The 23,742-nt window shown below is 53.8% G+C and overlaps 1 protein-coding gene across 1 annotated transcript in view; it reads left to right on the top strand.

Moving 5' to 3' along the window:
• Ptpn1 (protein tyrosine phosphatase non-receptor type 1) overlaps positions 1 to 23,742 on the top strand; it is a 59,391-nt gene that overhangs the window by 32,083 nt on the left and 3,566 nt on the right. The window contains exons 2-8 of the mRNA XM_027946341.2: positions 7,867 to 7,957; positions 10,913 to 11,013; positions 13,347 to 13,445; positions 18,824 to 18,961; positions 21,365 to 21,574; positions 21,948 to 22,109; positions 22,553 to 22,773. Of these exons, the coding sequence (XP_027802142.1) occupies positions 7,867 to 7,957; positions 10,913 to 11,013; positions 13,347 to 13,445; positions 18,824 to 18,961; positions 21,365 to 21,574; positions 21,948 to 22,109; positions 22,553 to 22,773 (1,022 nt within the window). The remainder of the gene's footprint in view (positions 1 to 7,866; positions 7,958 to 10,912; positions 11,014 to 13,346; positions 13,446 to 18,823; positions 18,962 to 21,364; positions 21,575 to 21,947; positions 22,110 to 22,552; positions 22,774 to 23,742) is intronic.

The following is a 23,742-nucleotide window of genomic DNA, read 5'->3' as shown; positions in this document are numbered from 1 at the left end:
TAATGCGATTTACAATTAACTAAATTTGTTCAACACACATTACTTCGAAGATCTCATTTCTAAAATGCCAGGCGAGCCCAACACAGATGCCCACTGTGTATGTAACTCCTTATTCACCGGCTGGCACAGGAGTTCCGGGAGGGGCACACCCTGTGGGCTTCCTTGTTGCATTTAAAGCCGTCGCCTTCTCTGTGCTTCTCGTTTCCCTTCCGTCCAGCTCGGCCTGACCCTTTCTGAGGACCAGCACTTGCCCTCAAGTACTAGGCAGTGGATCAGATTCAGTTGGATGGTCATTCGGGAGGTGGGGGACCTTAGAACATGTGACAGTTGCTAAGGGACTCTGTAGTTCTCCGAGTTCCAGCGAATGAGAGGTCCACTGGAGTTTCATCTTCCTTTAGCCTTAAATCAGGAGAGCGCGGTCACTGTGCGGGGATCACCTGTCTGCTTTGCCTGCACGGCTTGGTAGCCGTCTGCGACCTCTCCCCGGGAGGCTGCGGGGGCAGCTGCCAACAGAAGCAGACCCTCGCCAGCTTCCCTCGGGGACAGTGGAGAAGGCGCGTTCGGGGCCGCATCTGCTGCACACTCTCGGGCGCATTGCAGCCCCGTGCCGTGGACCGTGCCCTGGAGCGCCTTGGGGTCGAGTTGAGGACTGCGCTTCGGGAGCCTGTGGGACCATCCTCCAGTTCAGTGCCCAGAGTCACATGGGATGCTTTTCCTCTGGGCCTGGGCCTGTGCTGGGAGGTGACAAAGGCGAGGGTCTAGGTCCCATCAGACTTCTGAGGCTGGTGGGAAGCAGCCCCTGCCTCTTCCCGGGCAAGCAGTCCTGTAATGAGGAAGAGTCTGCTGCGGAGCCAGTGGTGGACGCGCAGCTGCCCGTGGCATGGAGAGGCTGTCCGAGCCTGGGAGGCTGCTCTCTGTCACTGAGGGGTGCACTCCATAAAAGCAAAGCATTCCTGTGGGGTTGAACCGGCTGTTATGCCTGTGTATTTTCAAGAGAAACAGAAATCTCAAACAAGTGTCAGCTGTTTGCCTGGTTAGATTTGGGAGTTAATTTGGATGATGGATGTATACACTTAAAGAAATGTAAAAATTAGTTGCTCTACTGCTCTGTCACTAGAATTTTGTCACTGAGTTGCCCCCGGGAGGTGGTCTAGAGTTACCTTAGGGAGGAAGGGGAAGTCAGGAGCTGCCATTTAGGGGTTCTTCAGTCGCGTGGTTTTGCTCCTTCGCCCTCTTGCCTCTGTGAAGACCTCCGGTTCAGCAGGCGCGGTGTTAAACTCCATCGAGTCCTTGTGACTCTTTCTGGCCCACCTCAGGCATAACTCAGGAAGAACTTGCTTTTATTCTCTCACAGGGTTAGATTCATGGGGCTGATTCACATCTCTTGGAGTCCGATGCCCATATGAAATGATTTGGTGAAATTGGAGCCATTTGACCTGTAAGCTTTGACCAAACACAAACCTGCTCGGGGAGCCCGGTGTCAGGCGTGCTGTCTAAGAGAGCACACACGTTTGACGCCTGTTACAGGTGACGTTCGCGTCTGTCACGTTTCTGAAGTCTACGTAGCAAGAACAAGGAGGGGCGGTAAGGAAGTGGGGCAAAGCATCCCGTGGTCACAGTGGTGTGTCAGCCACTGGCGAGAGCGCTCACTCAGGGTGTTCCACCCTGGAATGCGGAGGCACAGGCTAATGGTCCTGACGTGGTCAGTCTGGTTCAGAGGACACTGTGGAAACCGGCTCCATGGCAAGTTTGACATTTCATGTTGGGTTTGGCCACTACATTTACCCAGCAGTCATCTTCCCATCACTTTTAGGGCCTTTATTTTGTTTTCTTTATGAAGATTTTGTACACTTGGTAGATTAGGAGTATTTACTTAATTGTGGGTCGACATAATAGAAAACACTTCTAGGGGTACTGTATACTTGGGATGCAAATCTGGTGCCTTGTGCACCGGTCGGGAATCTGCCTTTTCCACAGCCGCTGGAAGCTTAGCTGCCTTCAGTAGAGTTTTAGAACACGGAAGCCTTGTTTTGCTGTAAATCTGGAAGCTTCCCAGTGGGCGGTCCACTCCAGACCACCGAGGTCTACCTGTGACTGTCCAGGCATTTTATCTTACTAAACGAAGTAATACTTGCACTCAGAGCATGCATGATTTTCCCCTGTGCCACTCTAAAGTAGAGGGCCGTGAGAGAGTCACCCAAGAGAGTGATTCCTAATAAGTCATGCAGGAACTGTCCCCTTCTCACCACCTCTGATAGCATCGCCGAGCTTCAGGCTACCGTCATTTTTTGCCTGGGTGGTTACGACAGCCTCCTGACCAAGTCTTCCCTTCTACCTTGACCTGCAGTCTCTTCTGCAAATAGCAGCCAAGAGGGATGCTGTCATTGCTGTGCGCAGAAATCCTCCATGACTTCCTTTGGTGGCTCTAAATAAAAGCCAAAGTGCTTAGAATCGCTACTGGCCGTGCTCCCTCAGCTCACAGCTTCTCCCCGGTTCCCTTCGCTCAGCCTGCCCCAGGGCTTCCGCGCCCCTCAGGCTCGCCGTGCTCTCCTGTCTGCACCCCGTCCCCAGCACCTAGCTCGCTCCTGCCTCCACCAGGTCCCTCCCACACTCTTGTGTCTGCTTGGTGTCTCTGTGACCACCGTGCTCAAGCAGTCCGCCCAACTTGCCGCCCCTTCCCTGCTTTATTTCTAAGTTAGCACTTGCCTGACCTCTGATAGACTCTGGGCCCCTCTTTTCTCTTGTAGAAGGTAAGTTCTGTGAAACAAGGCCATTTAACAGTTCTTTATTGTAGCTGAACCCAGCACAACAGCTGGCACTTGGTGGACCCTGTATACTTGTTGAATACATGCTCATAGTCTAAAATCTAATTTTTTTTTAGTGACTAATACTAAAATCTTAGATATTTAAAACATTACCTGGATGAACTGGAGAGGGATATAGATAGCTAGGCCCAGAGGTTAACTTCCTGCCTGGTGGTCTCACTGAGTTCAGGAGACGGAGTTTGGAGCTCACAGAAGCAGGATGACTGGAATTTGCAGAGTGGAGCATGCCCGGTGAGGAAGCGGGCAGGATCCGTGCGCCCATCTCTGAAGGGTTGCGTGAGTCTTGGCTCAATACAGTGCACATCTCAGCTGGAGCCCCTGAGCCTGGATGAAGAACAGCTGTGAGGACAGTATAGCTCCCAGCATTCATTCAGGTTCATGTCTTCTAGGATGGAGAGACCTCTGTAAAGTGTGGGTCATTCAGTAGAAGCAGCCAACAAAAAATTATTAGATATGCAAATAAAACAAAAAAGGCAAAACAGTGCAATTTATGGCTAGGAAAAAACTCAGGCACAAACACAAATACGACAGATGCTACGTTGGCAGGTAAGGACATAAGGTTATTATGAATAACTCCCTGTTTAAAGGCTTAAAGAAAATGGTGACATGATGAGAGGATAAATGGAATCCAAATAGTACTTCTAAAGAAGGAAAAAAAGTGGCATTTAAGCTGAAGTTTTCTGAATGGGGTTCACAGCAGTTAAGGCCCCATAAGAGAAAAAAAAAGAATCTGTGAACTTGAAGACAGACTGACAAGAACATCCAAGTGAAATACAGACAGGAGGGGTGGGTGTGGGCGTCTCCTGTAGAACAATAATGAACAATCTCAAAATCAGTGTAGTTTGCATTCCCTGAAAAAATATTTAATGGAATTGTGTCCAGATTTTTTTCCAAATTTAATGAAAAATATAAAACCATAGATTCAAGAATTTCAGTAAACCTTAAGCTAAAGCCAAATAGACACAAAGAAAATGACAGGGAGGCCTGCGGTAATCACCACCGAGGAAGAGAAAGGCTTAAAGGCACCAGCGGTGGTGAGCTTGTGTCTGTGTGTACATCACCCACACCACACACCAGGAAGATGGAGACAGTTATGAGCTTTCTGTCAAATACTTTAAATGAAAAAACTGTCAAGGTATATCCAGTGAAACTTTGTCAGAAATGAAATCAAAATAAAGAACTTTTCTAGGGGAAAAAAAATGGAAGTATTTGTTGTCAGCTGACTAGCAGAGATACATCAGAGTCTCCAAACAAGAGGAGACAGGATCTTAACAAATGAGTAAGGAGTATCAAAACTGGCCTATGTTTAGATTAATATGAAATACACTTCTCATTTTGAAAATTAAAGAGATAATTGTTCAAAGCAAAAATAAAGGGACCTTGCAGTATTTATAACAGAAGTAAAATATAACAATAGCACAGAGAATAACTAGGGGCAATAGAAATATTCCTTTCTCACATTGTTGGTAAAGTGTCATATTAGAAGGTAGACCGCTATGTTAAATGCATATTATAAACCCCGTAGAACTACCAAAACACTGAAGGGAGACGTCAGCTGTGGAGATTAGGTGGAATGTCAGGAAAGAGGGAGAAGGGGACAAACCAAAAGAAGGCAGGAAAAGAGGAAAGAAGACTAAAGATCAAATGAGCCAAATGCAAAACAAGTAAACATCTAGCAAGACGATAGCTTCTGATCAACCACATCAATGATCATATTAAATATAAATGGTCTAAATACCCGAGTTAAAGGATGAAGATTATCACATTAGATTTTAAAAGCAAGAATTACTCTATTTTAAAAATGAAGACGTAGATAATCTAGGAGTAGATAAAGATATACCATGCACCCACTAATCAGAAGAAAGCTGAGTGACCGTATGATCAGAATTTAGAATAAGGGATGTTACTGGAGATAAATAGATGTTTCATGATGAGGGAATCACTTTGTCAGGAAGACATTTGGTCCTAAATGCAAGTGTACTTCAAAACAGCTTCCAAATAAATGAAGCAGAAACCAAGAACTGAAAGGAGAGGGAGACATTCATAATTAAATGGATTTCAAAGCTGGGTGTGGTGGGTCACTCCCGTAATCCCAGGTACTCGGGAGGCTGAGGCAGGAAGACCTCAAATTCAAGATCAGCCTGGGCAATTTATAAGACCTTATCTTTTTTTTTTTTTTTTTGAAGGGCTGGGGATGTAACACAGTGGTGCAATGATTGGCCAGCATGTTTGAGACCCTGGATCCAATTCCCCATACTGCAAAAAGAGGAGAGGGAGGGAGGGAGGAGAGAAAAGAAAGATAATTGGGATTTTAACACGCTTGTCTTAGCAACTGGTGAAACAATCGATTGTGGAATAAAGTAGACTTGTTGCTACTAAGCAGGTTTGCACTGGCTGGGACTGGGGGCACAGATGAACTTTTTGGAGTGATGAAAATGTCCTCTGTCTAGGTCACATTGGTAATTACATGGCTGAAGACATTGCTTCAAACTCAGTGAACTGAGCATATAAAATGGGTATTTTTTTATTTGTCAGTTTTACCTCAGAGATGCTTAGAAAAACTTAAGACCGGTGTAGTTTGCTCTGTGAGCATACCTTAATTTTAAAATCTACTTTTAAAAATGTATTATGTGGATCCCTGTTAAGTTTCCCAGCATCCTATTAAATGACATCTCCAAGTTTCTCTGTTTCTGCCTGCCTGTCTTCCTCTCTCTCTCTCTCTCTCTCTCACACACACACACACATACGAAAAGTACTTACTAATATCCATTTGCTTTCTCGCAGTGAGTGCTTCTTCCATTTCCATGTGGCCATTTTGCCGCAAGAATTCCTCCCTATTGCTAAAGGCTTCCAGTTACAATTATAGGTAGAAAACAAACTGCAGTCTTGGGGTTTTATTCCTTTAGTTTATTTTGGGGGCTCTGCAGATAGCATTTCCCCACAAGCTTAGCTTCTTCCACAAATGACGGGATGGACGTTGGAACTGGGTCGTTCCTTTGTTCTCAGGTAGGCTCACGTCTGCCACCGGACATTGAGGTCATTAGCTCGTCCCTCCTGAGTCAGAGTCTCCTCCTGCCTTTTCATAGTTTTGTAAATAAATAGAGAAGCAGAATATGAGCACTCTTTTTCCTGGTATTGGAGTTTGAGCAGGGGTGCTTAGCCACAGAGTTACACCCCTAGCTCTTTAAATTAATCAATTAATCATCGTTATTATTATTTTTTTTGACAAGGACTCAGTTGCCCAGGATGGCCTTGAACTTGTGATTCTCTTCCCTCAGTCTCCCACGTAACTGGGTTACAGGCCTGTGCTCCCAAGTTTTTTTCCCTTCCCTTAATCCAAGTACAATGTGCCCACGGTCCAGCCTGCAGCAGTCCCAGGAGCTGGCAGTGAGGTCCCGAGGTCTGCTGTACCCCTCCGCAGGCGAGTCCGTCTCTCTCCCCACAGGGAGCAACTTTCAACTCCTGCAGGTGCTGATTCCAGCTTGTTTGGGTCCTAGTTTTAGATGGTCTGCTTACCTTTGATTCTTTTTAATTAAGATGCCTGTGAAGTCCTGGATGTCATTTTCTTCACCAGCCTTCCCTTTTGTTTATCCCTTTCTCCCCCCCTCCGCTCTCCCTGTCCTCCCCCCTGCTCTCCTCTCCCCCCCTCCTCCCCCTGCTCTCCCCCACTTCTGCTCTCCTCCCCCACTCTCCCCCCCTCCTCCCAGGACACTTCTTGATTCAGTCAGTGTTCGCTGTGTGCCTGGTTTTGGGCTCAGATAGCGCGGTGCCATGCTGTTTCTGTTTGGGGATTTTCTAACCCCCCCAGGCAGGAGCCCTGCCCAGCCCTGCCCCTGGTCACACAGTTTGTTTCATCCAAGGGGCTTTTTTCCTGGTTTTTGCCTTTTTCTTAGAAACTGTCCTGTCACATCTTGTCATCAGTGTTGTCCGCATGTGACGGAGTACAGGTAGATGGGGAGCCCCAACAGGTGGCGCGGTCACAGGCCTGGGCTTGCACAGCGTGGGAGGATCTGCTCCCAGCCTCCTGCCTGGAGGGGAGGGGCCGCCAGCGGTGTGCGTTTTTTTGAGGGAAGGACATGTTCTGGTGTACAGCTTGCAGGGTGTCCCTCACCCCCTGGCTTGGGCGGGGCATCTTCCCCTTCACCTTGCCAGTTCAGCTCCAGTTTACGTTTTCCAGAAAACAGACTGGGGACAGCCCCGGCTGCTGGTGTGTCGGTGGCTCTCCCAGGTAGTGGTGCTCCTAACGGCCTGACTTCAGCTTCCAGAATCCTGTCACCATTGTCTCACTGGCTGCTGTCCATTGTGGGTTTGTCTTTTTTTTTTTTTTTTTGAATTGTGGTAAAACCTACAAAATTTAGAGTCTACCATTTTAACCATCTTTGCAGGTACAGGCGAGTGGCCGTGAGCGCAGCCAGGCTGTGTGGGGGTCTCGGGCAGTTCTAGAACAGATGCACCTGTGATTGATGGCTGTGCGCTTGGGGGAGCACGAGGAGAGAACGGGGTGGCCCGTGTCGTCCTGGAGCAGGGCCAGGCAGGGTCTCTTGGATCCCGGAGGGAGGCGGCTCCCCCCTTAGTGGGAGAGCAGGGATTTGGCTGGCGTGAGTGTCCTTTTAGGAAAGGCTCCGTTGGAACTTGAGGCCTGGCATTCCATGCTCCTGGAGATCTGCCTGCCCACCGTGTCCTCCAGCGTCTGTTATTCCTCCCACTGCCCACTCGCTGTTCCTGGCACAGGATGACTCCGCAGCCTTTGCCTGCTGGGTGTTCCTGAGTGAAGTGAACACCCCCCACCTCTGTCTCTGCCTCCGTCCTCACCGTCCTCATCCGTGGCTCCCAGCCAAGTCACTACCTCCCACCCCAGACCTGGGCTCGGTCCTCCTGTTTTCCTCCTGGAACCTTGAACACATCTCTGAGCTATCACCCCGCCTTCCCACACAGCCTGGCCCTCTACAGTGTCTGTGCCTGGCACGCCGGCCGCAGGTAGATGTCCTGGTGGTTGCCCAGTGCCAGAGATTTCAAGAGAGCTCTTTATCCTTTTTTGTAGGACATCCGACATGAAGCCAGTGACTTCCCCTGTAGAGTGGCCAAGCTTCCTAAGAACAAAAACCGAAACAGGTACCGAGATGTCAGTCCCTGTAAGTATCCACCTGCAGGCCGCTTGCCCCTCCTCCTGCAGGGCCTGTGGGTCAGCTCGCCGTTTGCCCCAAAGGTTGCAATAAATCGATTATAGTCGGAGGTTTATGACTTGATTGTTTGCTGTAACAGGGACATTGGAGACTTATAGTAATGGCTCATTTTTCCAGCATTGTAGAGGGAAGGTTTCAGTTTCTGGAAAATTCAGCAAACAGTTCAAAGCCCTTTTTTTTAGCTTGACTGTTTTGTGATGAATCATTTTCCTACCAGCTGAAGCAGAGTGGAGCAGCCCTAATGGAACCTTTCTGGGTGACTCAGCAGCAGTATTATTAGCCCAGCCTCATGTTGAACCACAGGGGTGCCCCACACAGGCAGTCGGGTGGGGGCTGTGGATCCACCTCTAATTGTGCATCGCACCCCTCCAGCCCCGCCACGTCTCTGCCAGCACTACTGCTCCCTCGTACAGTGTGGGTGCGCCTGCTGGCCTCGGCACCCTCCTGCCTTCTGAGCGACTGGCACCCAGGTTGCCAATATCTTGAAAATAAATAACTGAACTTGTTAGAATTTGTGTAAAACAAGGGAAAGCAGAGCTGATTTCAAGACCTGGGCCTAGAGGAGACAGTCAAGCTAAAAAAAAGTGCTTTGAACTGTTTGCTGACCTCGGCAGCCATCACGCTCACGGGGTCTGCAGACCCTGGAGGGGACTCAGAAGGGTGATGGCTGCCGAGGTCTCGACAGTGCTCCGGTCTGGGACCTAGAATTGGTGAGGAGCATGTGCCTCTTGGCCGCTGCACAGTCCCCGGCTGGCTTTGCATCTCACTCTGCCCCTGAGGACTGTGTGGCTCCGGCAGCTGGCTTTCTTCTCTGACTGCCAATAAGACAGGGTCACCCTTACCGTGGGAGTGTGTGACGATGGAATGAAACGCATCAGCCGCTTAGCCCAGGGCCTGCTCAGGCGTAGAAAGCACTCAGTGAATATCCGCCGAGGCGGAGACCGCTGCCACCAGGACATCTGAAGTGCAGTCCTGGGTCCTCAGGTGCCACGGTGGTGCCCGAGCACCCGATACTCTTGTTTTAGCATGTCTAGACTGAGGCACTGCGTAAGTATTTATTTAAAAAAAAATGAATAAGAACAAAAAAACCTTGTTGGTGCCGCTGTGAAGCCCTGCTCAGAAACTTCTGGAGAGCTGATTTGAGTGGACGGCACAGTCAGGGTTTACCTCTTTCCTATGGTGCCAGGTTACCCTGGGTCGCTAGCTTTTGCCGTACTTGCTCTGAACCGGGGAGCGATGTTGTCTGCGATATTCAGTGGCTACACTTTTACCTCTTATCTAAATGGTTTAAGAACCAGTTTTCCAATATTTAACATATTCTTCCTGGGAGGTAATTCCTGAACTTTTTCACCCAACCTCATTCCTCCTGTCCTCCTTTTCCTCCCCCACCTCACCTTCCAGTAGAAAAAGTAATTTGCTGTTCACATTAGGGGGAAAGGGGGCATGAGTCCAGGTGGAAGGGGACCTGCCACCTGACTCAAGACGCTGATGGTGACAAGAGCACTCTTCTGCACCAGCAGCTGAGCTCAGCTCTGCACTCACATGCTCTGGTCACCTCTTCCCAAAGTACTCTTGTTAGTCTTGCACTTGGCAAGTGAAAACACAAGGCCCAGGGGACGAGTTGTCACCCAGGGCCACCTGGTGTTGTCTGAGTCCACCAGCCCAGCAGTGCCAGTCACGCGATTGCTTTGGAGATCTTTTATTTCCATGATCCACTTAGAATTACCCAAGTGTCTCCGTTTGTACCAGCCCTCGCCCTCGTGGTCCAGCGGTGGCCAGTGCTCAGGTCCCTTCTCTCTGGAGCCCTTTCTCAGAACAAAAGCCACAAGCCACTCACCCTCCCTGTAATTCTGCGTCTCCTGTTGGCCTCAGAGAGAAGGTGCTATTTAGGGGTGGTCACCTGGGTTCACTGTCCCTTATGCTGTGCCAGCAATGCAAGTACCCACCTGCTCCCGTGGACCATCATGATAAGGAGAGTGGCCCTCGGGGTGGCGCTGTTCTTGTGACAATCATGATGAAAGAAAGTGGCGTTGGTTTCCAATAACCTGGGGTAGAAATTCCAAATGAGTTTATTTTTAAAAACTAATCTAAAAGTTACATTTCTATATTGGTAGTGTTTTGGGTTTGGAGGTTTTTTTCCAGCCAAATTCTCTTTTTAAAGTCTTTGATGATGACATTTGAAAGGCCCGAATTGTTTAAGCTAATCATACTTGAACTTTAAAAAAAAAACCAAAAACTTACATAAAAGAATCCCAGGTATGCCTCCATGGCGCTGGGTGACGGGCCATCGAGTCTCATGCCTGTGGACACAGTTGGGTGGAGGCGTGGTCACAGCCTTCCTGCTGCTGTCGCTCACTGTGCCAGCGACAGCTGGGAGGGCTGCGTGGGATTTTTTGGTAAATTTTGTTCCCTTTCTAAGATTAAAGCCACGTGGGGCTGGGGCTGGGGCTGGGGTAGAGCACTGGCCTGGCACGTGCGAGGCCCTGGGTTTGATCTTCAGCACCACAGAAAAGAAATAAATAAAACAAAGGCATCGTGTCCATCTATTAAAAAAAAAAAAAGATTAAAGCTGCTGTGTTTTTTACCCTGTAAAAGTTTGTTAAGCATTAGAAAATGGCTCCTTTGATGGCCCAGTGTGGCCCTCCAAGTTCGGGGAGTGTGATGTTGTCACAGGAGGGAGGACTAGAGCAGACCCTGGGCTGGGACCTGTGCAGGGCCTCGTGTGGCCCGTCATTGCCTCCCTCGGAGCTGCAGACGCTCAGAGAGGCCTTTTGCAGATGCCAGTCGCCCACACAGACGGCAGGCAGCGCCCCGCCAGCCCTGGGCTCCCCTCTATTGCTGTGGGGTGCACGGCTGTGTGGACGTCTCACCCCCAGATGGACCTGGGTTCTGTTTGCCTTTCAGTTGACCACAGTCGGATCAAGCTGCACCAGGAGGAGAATGACTACATCAATGCTAGTTTGATAAAAATGGAGGAGGCCCAGAGGAGTTACATTCTCACCCAGGTAAACAGATTGTCTGGAATTTTTTTTAACCTTAACTTAAAAGAGTTTAAACTGTCTGTGCCTAAACAAAGCTGCCATGTTGTTTAGAAGTTCAGGTGTTTAATAAACCAACGAGCAAAAAAGGAAAAACACCCTCCTTTGAAGATTCAGCCTGTTGTGACCCTGCTCTGTTCCGGAAGGTACAGAAGGGCGGGAAGGAAGCACAGAGAAGCGGCTGTAGGTTGGCAGCAGCCTGGGGACGGGCGATGGCGCACGGCCTGGAAGGGCCTGTACTGTGCTGATTCTCGAGGGGCTCACCTCAGCGCCAAGCACCTCTGGAAGAGTGTGGCAGGAGGCTAGTCACCTCTGTCCCAAGAGCCATGCGGAACTCTTCACCATGGCCCCCTCTTTTGGCCCCAAGAAAAGTGTCATTAGAGAACAGGACAGGCGTGAATAGGCACTTACAACTCCCACCAGCTTTGGGCATCTTCATGGGGAGAAGAGCGCGCGGTGGTTTAATGATGAACCGAGCCTCTCGTAAACCTTGATGGTTTGTGACCCCAAGACCACAAGTGTCTAGACTGGGTAAAGCCGACTCTTTATTCTTACTAATTAATCAACTAGTTAAATCATTCGTTGTTCTCCATCTTGCCCTGTTACCTGAGGCTGGCTTAAAGAGTCTGAAGTTCCCCATTGGTTTTTCTCCATGATGGTCACTTTCTCGCTTGTCGGGCTTCTGTGGGATGATGGCGCACCGTCTGCTTGCTGTGTAAACATGGAAGTTCTGGCAAAGCCGGAAGCCTTGGGAACAAAGGCTGCTTTGGACAGGGACCTGGGCCAGGGCGTATGTGTCACTGGCCCTTCTCGCTCCCTTCTTGTCCCACCAGTTCCTCCCCACCCGTGACCCATGCCTCCCAGTCAGCGTGGGGTCCTTCAGCTTGGCCAGCGCGGCCGCAGGGCGTGGAGTGAGTTCCTGGCTTGTGCACCAGCCTCCCCCAGGCCCCAGCCCCTGCTCCTCCCATACCTCTGGGTGTCGGGCTGGACTTCTGGGAACAGGGTCCTGGGAGGTGGGGCCTCCTGCTGTGGGCCAGGGTTGAGGCCCAGGACTTCTCCAGGGTTTCTCCTGTGAGAGGTCACCTTGCTGAGGTCAGGAAGCACTTTAGTCCCCCCATTCTAGGGTGTGTAGGGTCAGCTTGAGCATTGAAGGGTTTCCCGTGCTGTCCCCCCACCCCCTGCCCTCGCAGTTATTGGAACCCGTGACATTCCGCCAGTCCTGTTGGTGGGCCCACTGATGTCGGTGAGCTGCTCACGCGTCCCCTTGCCCTGGGGTTTTCAGAAGGAATCAAAACAGCCTCCCGCACAGTGGCCCTCTCAGTCGGTGTGGCTGGGACCTTCTCCGAGCCAGACTCAGGGCATGAGAGGCCCAGTGGCCAGCCAGGGACTGGGTGACGTGTGCTGTGCTTGCAGGAGCTGCGTTTGTTAGCTGGGAGGGTGGCCTGTGTGAAGGCCCGTGCTGGCCGGAGCTGAGCTGGGGAAGGAGGGAGCTTGCTGAGGGCAGGCCGCTGCAGGAGGCCGGGCGGGCGGAGGAGTCGGGCAGCTGCGGGAACTCCAGCGGGCGGGCAGAGCACTCTTGGAGAGGCGGTGCTGCCCCAGGGAGCGGCTCACCCTGGTGGGTGGCGCTGGTGACATTCCTCCCAGGCAGTGCTGCATCCTGGAACACTGCTGCCAACTGGGTGGCGGGCTGCAGCAGATAGGCCAGCTGCTCCACAGGCGTCCCCGTGCCCACCTGCATGACCATCTGGGTGTCCACATTCCTGTGTTCCTTGGTCCAGAAATGAAGGCCGAGTGTGGTCAGGTCTGGGTTGATGCTAAGAGTGGGGGCTTCCCTCTGCTGGGTGCCCTCCATCGTGGGCTCAGTCCTTGGCGGCTGTGAACACGCCCCGTGACGAGGAGCTGTTTACACTCAAGGGAGATAGAGGGGGACGGAGGCACCTGCCTGAGGTCACAAGGTGATAAATGATCGGAAGAGTCACAGTTGGTCACACTTTTGCTGCCTCTCACTGCCTCGAGAGTTTTGTCCCACATCCCATCTGCCCTTGGCGAGGAGCCCCGGAGCCCCTCAGCCAGCCCAAGCCAGGAAGCACGTGGGCAACCTGCGTTGGGGTGCGCCACTGTGTGGTTGACACAGGACTGTGACAGCTGCCCACCAGGCTAGGAGGGCAGTCCTGTTCCTGCCTTAGCCGCCATTCTGCCTGGGCTGGGAGACCTGAGGGTACCCCCGACTGCTGACTGTCACAGGTAAGCCCATGCTGTGGTGTCCCCGCGTCACCGTGTCTGGTCTTGTGTGCTTGCAGGGTCCTTTGCCTAATACGTGTGGGCACTTCTGGGAGATGGTGTGGGAACAGAAGAGCAGGGGTGTGGTCATGCTCAACCGCGTAATGGAGAAGGGCTCGGTAAGTCGCACGCTGCTTCCTCTTGATGTCACGGTCCATTGGTCCTGATTTATTTTTATTTTAAATCACGTTTGTAGTTCCTTTGCATAGCATATTTGTCATTTTAAAAAGTCATAGAAGCGATGTATAAGGACCCGTTTGTTGTAAGCAGTCAGTTCCCTGAACAGAAAGGGAGAGGAGCCAGCCTGCCATGGCCTGGCCCCCGCTGGTGGGCTGCCCGCTCCATGCGGGGCTCCTGGTCCCCTGCTGTGGAGCCGGGTGAGTGCTGCCGTTCTTGACAAGCAGCTTTCGGTGCATGTTCATGGAGCTGCCTCCCGGCTGGTCAGAGAGCCTCCTGTGGACATGCAGAGGTGGCTGCGGAGCCCTGGAGGCCGCTGGCCTCGAGGTTAGATTTGTTGCCCAGAAACACCCAGAGGCCCAGCAGGGAGCCGCCCGCTGCACCGGTGTCCGCTGGTGTGTCCACGTGACACTCTGCCATCGTGGGTTCTGTGCCACTGTTAAAGCCCTGTCCCTCCCACGCCTGCCCTCAGCCACCCCTGCTTCAGCTTGCTGCCTCAGTCCGTTCTGAACCATGCTTCCAGAATGTCCTTCCTCACTTGGGCTCACCACCCCTTCCCAGCTGGAACCCCTGTTTCTCCTGGCTCACGGGAGGACACATGGCGGCTTACAGAGCCCTGCACTCAGGCCTGCTTACCTCACTGTGCCCTCTCCAGCCTCCTGCCAGGACAGATTTTCTTTCAGTTTCTTCACTGTGTTCTTTGATCCAAGGGTCTGAATCACAGCGCCCACCCTCATCCCATGTCCAGGTACCCTCAGGTTGCCGCCCCCAGGTCACCTGGTAACTGTGCTGTTCTTCATCCTTCTCTCTGCTGTAATTTCCCCTCAAAAGTCTCTCTGTTGTAGGAGTGGCTTCATAGGCAGGGCCAAGACTGGCATTCAGCAGGGCCACAGGCTCCTTGCTCCCCACGCCCGCCCCTCCCTGGCTCTGCTAGCTCTTCTGGGGCTTCCCAGCTTCAGAGTCAAGTTGAGGCCCTCGGAGAAGATGAGCTGAGGATCGTGGGGATGTGCAGCCTGGGACCAGAGAACTGGGTATCCCTGGGCCTTGCCTGGCTTGGCACTGTGCTCCTGGGGGTCAGCTGGGTGCTCTCATAGCTGTCCTGGCCGCCTTGGACAGAGAAGCCACCCTGCAAAGAAAGCACAGTCACGTTCCAAAGAGTAAAAATTCAGTGCACAGAAGACGCGCACCAGAGAGGGGGTGGGCAGCATGTGCCTGGCACCAGCCACAGCGCCACCGTCTCCTGCTGAGGAAGCAGCCCGGAGCTCCTGAGAGACAGGCCCTGGGCTGGAGTCGCTGCGGCCTGGCCTGAGTTCACTGCGACCCCCTTGTGAATCACGCAGGCTCAGTGTGTGCGCAGTGACAGAGGCGGCCAGCCCGCGGGTTCAGACCATCCTGCGCCTCTCCCCGTAGGATTGCTTTTTCTGTGAAAGTGGCCTTTCACTCTTCCCTTTCTGCTTCTGTGGCCTGATTACCACAGGTGAGGTTCCAGCCCTGTCCTCCCGCATTCCTGTCGGCAGTGCCGGACACCAAGCTCTAGGTTCCCAGGGCGCGCTCTGCTGGGGAGCCGCCAGTGGTTGAACCCAGAGCTTTGGAACCTCTCAGCACAAGTGACCTTGGGCTGGCCATTCTCTGCTGGAATGAACTGACCTGTGTGTTTTAGGATGATCAGCAGCTTCTCTGGCCCCGCCCACTAGGTGCCACTAGCATCCATCTCCCAAATGTGGCACTCAGGCTCGGCTGTCCGGGGTCCCTGGGGGGCAGGATTGCTGCTGGCTAGAACTGCTCTGAGTGATATCGGGGGTTGGGATTTTTAAGTCAAGATATTTATTCAAAAAACATCAGATTTTCCTTTCATTGATTGATTTGATTGTTGCTTTCATTTCCAGGAAAACCTCTTTGCTATTAGTTCACAGTTTGCTTTAGCAACTGTTGTCATATTACAACAAGGAGCTGGGTCGGGTGCCATAGTTACATGCTCGTCACCGGGCCCTGTTGTCTCCTACCCAGCAATGACCATAAATAGGCCACAGATCACTGTGACAGTCGTTCCCCCTTGAGATATAGTAATATTGGCCCTCAAACCCGTGGCTGGTGGCCTGAGGTGGTTCACTGTGAACAGGTAGCAGCGCTCCTTCTGGTCTGCTGTAAGTGTCCAGGTCCCGGCTGGTTATTCAGGCATGCAGATTGGCACAAAAACCGCTGCATGTTTCTTGGGGATCAACATCTTCAGTTCTGCATCAACAGGATCACTCCAAAAGGGCTGGCTGGGGTGGGGGCTTGCCGAGAAGCCGCTGGGTCTGGATGGCTCTCACCTGGCTGTCCCCGTCCACACTGCCCGTGCTGTGACCCGCTTACAGAGAGTTTCCATCTGCTTTCTGCTTTCCTTCTTTCACCAAATAGCCCAGGAAGTTCCCCTCTTACTGTTGGCAGACCTGACTGTGACCTCCTGGGACCTCGCATTCCTGGAAGCCAGTTTTGCAGAAGATAATTGTGTGTGTTGGACGGGGGTCACGCACATGGCCAAAGTGCTTGTTGGTTCAATTTTAAAATTGACTTTAGACACGTCAACATGGAGCGAGCCTGTGTGAGGGCTGGCTTGTTGCTCAGCCAGAGGAAGTGAGCTCCATGAGTCTCTCTCGCCCTTCTGGAACTTGGCCTGTGTCTCTCCCAAACCCTGTGGAGCCACAGTTAGGCTCCGGGCTTCTAAGCCCACGAACCTGCATCTTGTCATGTGGCCTGTGCCCGGGCACCTCCTGCTCTGTGCACCAGCTCTCTATTCATAATCGGGAAAACCACGTCACTCGTCTCAGGGTCCAAGACTGGCTCCTCAACGTGGTTCCTACGATGGCTTGGCCACTTGTTTAGGATGGCCTGAGGACCCTCACTAACACCTGCCTTCATGGTGGAAATGGCAGCTATTCACAATGCCACCACTTTCCTGTCTGGTGCCAACCAAGATAGGCCTCAGTTTGGTTTGGTTTAATTTGGTACCATGGATTGAACCCAGGGACGCTTAACCACTGAGCCACATCCCAGCCCTTTTTTTACATTTTATTTAGAGACAAAGTCTTGCTGAATTGCTTAGAGCCTTGCTAAGTTGCTGAGGCTGGCTTTGAACTTGCGATCCTCCTGAACTGCTGGGATTACAGGTGTGTGCTACCGTGCCCAGCTAGGCCTCAGTTTTGAGTCCCCAGTGATGAACTATTTTCTCAAAAGTCAAGTCTCCTATTCAAGTTGGTGTGTGTCAGTGTAATAGGATATCTGCAATAGTGATCGGGTGCTTATTTTGTGTGTTTAAAACAAAAACTTCTATAGAAAATAACAGAGATGTTCCTGTAGAAGCCTAAAGAGTTCTTAAAATTAAATATTGGTTGACGGGTGCTTGGTCATGTGCCAGAAATCCTCTGTAATCTTAGTTTTTGCCCAGATTATAAAGATTTATTAGCTTTATTTTTAGTTCTGAAAGTGAGTGCTTGCCAAATGGAAATGAGGTGGAAAACTTGTCTGCCCAGCCGATGAGCTGAGGGTCAGTGGGCGCTCGCTGCCCTTTGCTTCCTCCTCTCCCTGCTCGTGGTGGTGGTGGGAGCCCACTCCGGCACAGGTGGCCTTGAACCACCAGGTCAGACTGTTCCTGGGGTCCAGCTGTCAGAGTGTGGGAGGGAACACGTCCTGGCCAGGCCTTCGGAGGTCTTGCTCCCCGCGCCTCTGGCCCTCGGCTCCACGGGGCTCTTGCCTCCTGGCCCGTGCCCACGTCCCGTGTGGCAGAGTTGCCTTGGTGCTGACACCCATCTCCATCCAGGGTCTCGTCCCATCTCCAGCAGCTCATCACTGGTGACTGGTGACGTGGGTGAGACTGGCCCAAGCTTTACAATGGGCTCTGGAAAAAGCCCTGTTGGTGACAGTCTCATGGGTGTCTCTTGCCTTTGCTTTGGTCTTGTTTGTGGGCTGCTCCCAGCCTCAGCGGAGCAGGACCGTCGATGACGTCCCTCTTCCTTCCTCGGGAGCCGCTGGCCCTTTGCCACCCCAGGGGAGGCTGCGGTTTTCTTGACCTGACGTCAGCACCAGCTGGGCTCTGGTCCCCCATTGCCCTTCTCTTGCTGCTCCCCTAGCCTGGATCTCTGAGGTCACTGCCCAGAGAGTGCTGGTCACCCTCCGAACCTTCCTCTTCCAGAGCTGCCTCTGTGCTCTTCCTTAGCTGGCCTGAAACCTCTCCCTCCTCTGAGTGCCAGGACACAGTCACAGCGCTCTGCCCTCAGCCCTTCCCACTGTGCACCTTGTCACTGCTGGAGAGTGGTCTCTCCCAGCAGACAAGGCCAGCCCCGAGTCGGCTCCTGTGCTCCCGTCATCCTTGGCCTCAGAGGAGCATCCAGTGGGACCAGTGTGCATCCCGAGCGTGACTGGCACTCGCTGGTGTTGTGTTGGGAATTGCAAGGTCTCCCAGGGTCCCTTGGCAGGTTGTCAGACTTTCTGCTGGGCCCACGCGCAGCCCTGCCCAACTGCTGTCCAGGGCACCCCAGCCACCCACCAGCAGAGACGTCCTGACTAACTGACATAGGACTTGTCCCAGCAAAGTGTCCACTAAATTTGAATTAAATTTTCTTACTTAAACTTTTGACACCAAACTGGCAAGAACGCGTTCACTCCCACACTTCTGACAGCTGGACCCCAGGAAAGTCTGACCTGGTGGTTCAAGGCCACCTGTGCCGGAGTGGGCTCCCACCACCACCACGAGCAGGGAGAAGAGGAAGTGAAGGGCAGCGGAGGGCCACTGACCCTCAGCTCATCCAGTAGTTTCTGAAATTATCAAAATAGAACTCAAGAAGTGTTTTTTGGACTGAACCAAACCAAAGCAGAACGAAAGGTGAGCCGAGCCCACCCTCCAGCCCTCTCTGCGTCGGTGCATCCTGTGTGGCTCAGCCTTCCCAGGGCCTGTTCGCATCCCTCGGGGCTCATTTTCAGTTCCTGTGAGGTTTCCTTTGGGGTGAGGCATCTACCAGCAGCTGGGCCAGGTTTGGCTGCATACAGGCCCTTGCAGGAGGCAGAGCAGCTGGTGGGCAAGGGTCAGACCCCTGAGCACCCCCTTGCTACAGAGACCCAGAGCTGCTGGGTGGCGAGGCTGAGCCCCGTCCGCATGGCCACCCCATCACTCTCCAGTGCCCCTCCAATCCCAAGAAGCAGGCTGCTACGCTGACCGTGTCTTCCAGGCTCAGAAAATTCTAGGCCTTTACATTGTCATAAAGCTCAGGAATGGTCTCCAAGCCTCTTGTCTTGGGAAAACAGTTGGTTGCTCCCAATAATTCAGTGTTATTTCCTCCCATAGTTAAAATGTGCACAGTATTGGCCGCAAAAAGAAGAAAAGGAGATGATCTTTGATGACACAAATTTGAAATTGACGCTGATCTCTGAAGACATCAAGTCCTACTACACAGTGCGACAGTTGGAGCTGGAGAACCTTGCGGTAAGACCACCTGCACTCGGGCACCTCGGATACTTGCTGGTTGGGCTGCTTCTCCCTGACCCAACGAAGCGTTTCCCTGTGTCTGAACCCTGCGCCGCACATGGTCTCGGGGTGAGCAGAGCTCGTTGTGCAACTACCAAGTGCCAGGGGCGCCCAGGAGGGTGGGAGTCAGGTGCTTTCCCTCCACACCAGTGAACTCCGGTTCTTAGGGAAGAGACAGGTTTCTCATCTACAAGTGATCTGTCCCTGCCCGGGCCACCTGAAAGCTAAATGCCACAGCGTGCCGCTGCCTCTGTGGTCTGAGGCCTCCGAGGAGTCTCCCGGGCTTGCTCCGGTCTCTCGGCCAGTGCAGGTCTCCTGGGCAAGGCCTGGGGTGTGTCTGCTCTGTGAAGAGTCATAACACAGCTGCTTGCTGTCACTAAAAGATTGTCTTGGAACGTGGCAGGACACTGCTAAGAAGTACCACAGAGGGCCCTGCCCGTGAGCAATCTGAATCATGACCTGGAGGGGTCCAGTGCTGGCACGGTGGGAGGGGCTCCAGGCAGAGCGGGGACAACACTGAACATGGTGGCCACCACCGCCTCTAGAGCCAAACTGCCCGTGTTTGAGTCCCAGCCCTGCCATTTTAGACTGTGACTCTGGGGGCAGGGGCTGCACCACCCCGTGTCCGTGCCTCCTGTCCTGTCAGACTGGGCTCTGGAGGGCCCTGGGAGGTAGGAATGGGAGGGAGGGTCAGCAGGTGATGCGGGCGCAGGCCCGTGGTCCCATGGCGCTATCCAGGCCAGTCCAGTTAGTGTGAGGGAAGGTGGGGCCACGGGAGCCTGGGGAGCGGCCCTGCTCCTGGTGATGGCGCTCACGTGCTGCGGCACAGCCCTGTGGTCCTGTTACTGCATCAATAGTTGAAGTAAGATCTGGAGCGAGTGCCGGTGGCTGGGAAGTGAAGAGGTTGGAGCAATGTGGCTTCCGGACGCCGCGGCACAGCTGCCCGCGCTTCTTGCCCTCTCTGCCATGTGCACCAGGGAGGAGCCGTGTCACTTCTCTGCGGTGGCGTGTGCTTGTTCGCGAAGTAGTCCACCTTTCCAGTCCTTTTCCTGTGTGTCAGCCTGAGGTGGTTGAGGGGAGTGGCTCAGAATTCTGAAGTCACAGGGTGCACAGCTGTGACCTGGGTTTTGTGTGAGGACCTGTGCACTCCCGCCCGCTGTGTTATTCAGGAGCCTGAGAAGCCAGACGGGCACACCTGCAGTCCCAGCGGCTCAGGAGGCTGAGGCAGGACCGTCATAAGTATGAGGCCAGGCTTGGCAACTTAGTGAGACCTTGTCCCAAAATAAAAAATTAAAAGGGCTGGGGTGGGGCTCAGGGGTCGAATGCTTATTTAGCGTGTGCACAGCCCTGGGTCCCCTCCCCACTGTAGCAAAAAGTAAAAAAATAAAAAGCCCTTTCTTAGCACTGGGTGACCAATGGGGCCCCGACGGAGAATGGAGTCCCTGCAGCACAGCAGCGGGTGGAGGAAGGCCCCGGGGGCCACACCTCTTTAGGGACTAAGGGGAGCCCGGCTTGCGCGTGCTTCTTCTTCATTTTTAAAGTATATTTAAAGTGCTTTTCTCATCTGCCAAAATAGTCCTGTTCTAGTTACATGGAGATGCTCTTCACGGGAGGAGAGTAGACGGGCTCCGTGTGGCTCTCGTGTGTGAAGGTGTCTCTGCAGGAGACACCATGGACCTGGCAGCTAGATGCCAGCCCCATGGCTTCCTGTGGCACAGTCACAGTTGGGCATCTCTGTGAGAGCAGCCGGGTCTTGGGCCCATCGTGCCTGCACGGGGCTGGCCCGTGGCGCATGCTGTGCACCCTTTGGTGGTTACTGGAAGGCTGGGAGAGGGGGAGCACTTTGGGACAAGGACCCGGGTTCCTGCAGCAGCTCTGAGCAGGGCCTCTCACCTCAGAGCCTGAGCCGCCCACTCTGGAAACTGGGAAGAGTGGGAGCATCTCTTGAGCTGGGTGCTGGGCTCCACACGGCCACGATCCCCCTGTAAAACGACCATCCCTTGACACACCCAGAAGCCTCGAGGCTCGGGTGGCCCAGCCTGGTGCCCACACATGTAGTTACTTCTTCACCCTCTGCAGGAAGCACAAAAGCGTTCTGATGAAGTCACTGCGGGTGGCAGAGCAGTGCCGCGTCACTGTGGCTGGCGAGGCCAGAGAAGGTGGCTGTATCCACATAGGCAGGGGAGGCAGGGCCTTGGGGGAAGCAGGTGGGGCTGAGCCATCCCGGAGGCGGCCCGCAGGTCTATGTCCGGCGCCTGGTGGCCCAGGGCTCTGCGCTTCGTCAGCAGGGCGGGAGGCTGCGGAGGGCTTGGTGGGTTTCTCCACACTCTTCTCACTGCCATGTGTCTTTTTATCTTTCAGAATCAAGAGACTCGGGAGATCTTACATTTCCACTACACCACGTGGCCTGACTTCGGAGTCCCCGAATCACCAGCCTCCTTCCTGAACTTCCTTTTCAAAGTTCGTGAGTCGGGCTCGCTCAGCCCGGAGCACGGCCCCATCGTGGTGCACTGCAGCGCCGGCATCGGCAGGTCGGGGACCTTCTGCCTGGCCGACACCTGCCTCCTGCTGGTGAGAAGGTCTTGGAAGGCGCCCTCGCCGCCCCAGCCCGGCCACAGCTCCTGGCCACAGCTCCTGGCCACAGCTCCCGGCCACTGTCTGCGAGGGCCGCTTGGCTTTGTAACACCCCTGGGGTGGCTTTATCCCTCAGGGCTCTGTTCGCAGAGGGTTCCCATCTCACGGTGGGCCCAGGTAGAGCCGGAGCACCCTTCCCCCTCGTTCTTTTCCCCCCTCAGCCCCCGTCCACAGGGCCCAGATTTCCCACATTTTTCCATGTTTTCTGGAACTCTCTGCCTGCCCCATGGCGATCTCCCCAGGGCAAACCAGAGCACTCCCACCCAGGGGAGTGGGGCTGGCTGACTCCTGTGTCCTCTCTGACTGTCAGATGGACAAAAGGAAAGACCCTTCTTCTGTGGACATCAAGAAAGTGCTGCTGGAAATGAGGAAGTTCCGAATGGGGCTGATCCAGACGGCCGACCAGCTGCGCTTCTCCTACCTGGCCGTGATCGAAGGCGCCAAGTTCATCATGGGAGACTCTTCAGTGCAGGTCGGCTGCGCTTTAGTGTTTGTCTCTGTGCGCGTGCGTGGGCAGTGCTGTGGCGGAACCAGGCCCTGTGCACGCAGGCCAGTGTCCCACCACTGAGCTGCGCCCCCCGCTCTGGTTGTCAAGTGCGAACACTGGCAGGTGTCAGAGGAAATAGCTGCCCTTTGTGTTTAAAATAGCTAGAAAGTTGTTGAAGTTTTGCCGAGTTCCAATCTCTGCCTTTGAGGTGCTCCCCCAGAGAGCCAGGGCAGGAAGAACGGGCTGGATTTTCAAACGGTTTCACCTTCCAAGGGCCTGGCTGTGGACCAGGGAGCCCGAGCCCCGTGCCCGAGCCCCATGCCCGAGCCCCGTGCCAGGCCAGCGCCTCTGCGCACTACGGCGGGCGGGCTTCCTGACACAGCAGCAGAGCGAGCGCTGACGGGCCTTCCTCCTGCTGCTCTTTGAAGGACCAGTGGAAGGAGCTGTCCCACGAGGACCTGGAGCCCCCACCTGAGCACGTGCCCCCACCTCCCCGGCCGCCCAAGCGAATCCTGGAGCCCCACAACGGGAAACGCAAGGAGTTCTTCTCGAACCACCAGTGGGTGAAGGACGAAGCTGAAGAGGATGAAGACGGCCCCATCGAGGAGGAGACCAGGACCCCCTTGAGGGCCTCCCACAGCATGGACAGGTAATGTGAGAGGCTGGCTTGGGCAGCAGCGGGCCCTGCCGTTCCTGGGACAGGCACGTAATGAAACCTGTGGCTGCGCTTCCTCTCGGCAGTGGGGCTGCTGGACCTGCAAGCTGCCCTCTCCTGGATGGAGGAGGCCTCTCTGGGCCCGGAATGGCCCTGGGAACAGGCAGGTCCACAGGGTTCTGGCACCACCTGGTGGTACTCACTGGCAGCGGGCTCAGTGGAATGAGTAGGGAGGGCCTTTCTGCCCTGTGAGGACAGTGTCCACCCCATGTCCACCTCCAGGCTTCTGGCAGGTCCTGAAAGGCGATGTCCAGCTTGGTGTCCCCAGGGTGGAGCTCCAGGGAACTTGATCTTTTGGTGGCATCTCTGCTCAATTCATTGAAATTCACTGGAGCGTTTTGCTTCCTACGTCGACCCCAGCATCGTGAGCACTGTTGACGTGGTGGCCAACTGAGCCAAAGCCAGACGGTGGCCCCTGGGCTGCATTGCAGGCCATCTTGTTGGAAAGGAAAACCCAGGGAAGCTGGGGTGCCAGGGAAGCTGCCTAGGAGCTGGCACTGCCCTGCAGGAAGCTGCACAGTGAGCGGGAGTAGCCCCCTCCTGGGACACCGGTGGCAGTGCCCAGGTGCCTGCTTCCTGGAGGGAGATACTAAGATGTGTGGCTACTTTAACCAGCAGTGGCGCGTCTAGAAAGGTGCCCTGCAGCAGTGTCCAAGTGTGCGGACAGGTGAGGTCATTGGGTACATCGCATCATTTGTGGCAGTAGAATTGGAGATGGCCACAACCTGTTTGGGGATTAGGGCTGTCATGCTCCTTCGCTGTGCAGGGGTGGGGGTGGGTATTCTGCAGCTGTTGAGGAAGGAGCTCTGGGTGCCCTGATGTGGCCAGGCACAGAAGTTCCAGTGCCTGAGAAAGCAGGGTGCACACGCAGCAGGCATAACCACCCCGCCCCACCCTATGGGA

This window comes from Marmota flaviventris, chromosome 2 (genome assembly GCF_047511675.1).
Source record: "Marmota flaviventris isolate mMarFla1 chromosome 2, mMarFla1.hap1, whole genome shotgun sequence".
Taxonomy (NCBI): domain Eukaryota; kingdom Metazoa; phylum Chordata; class Mammalia; order Rodentia; family Sciuridae; genus Marmota; species Marmota flaviventris.
This window is presented reverse-complemented; position numbering and strand designations above follow the sequence as displayed.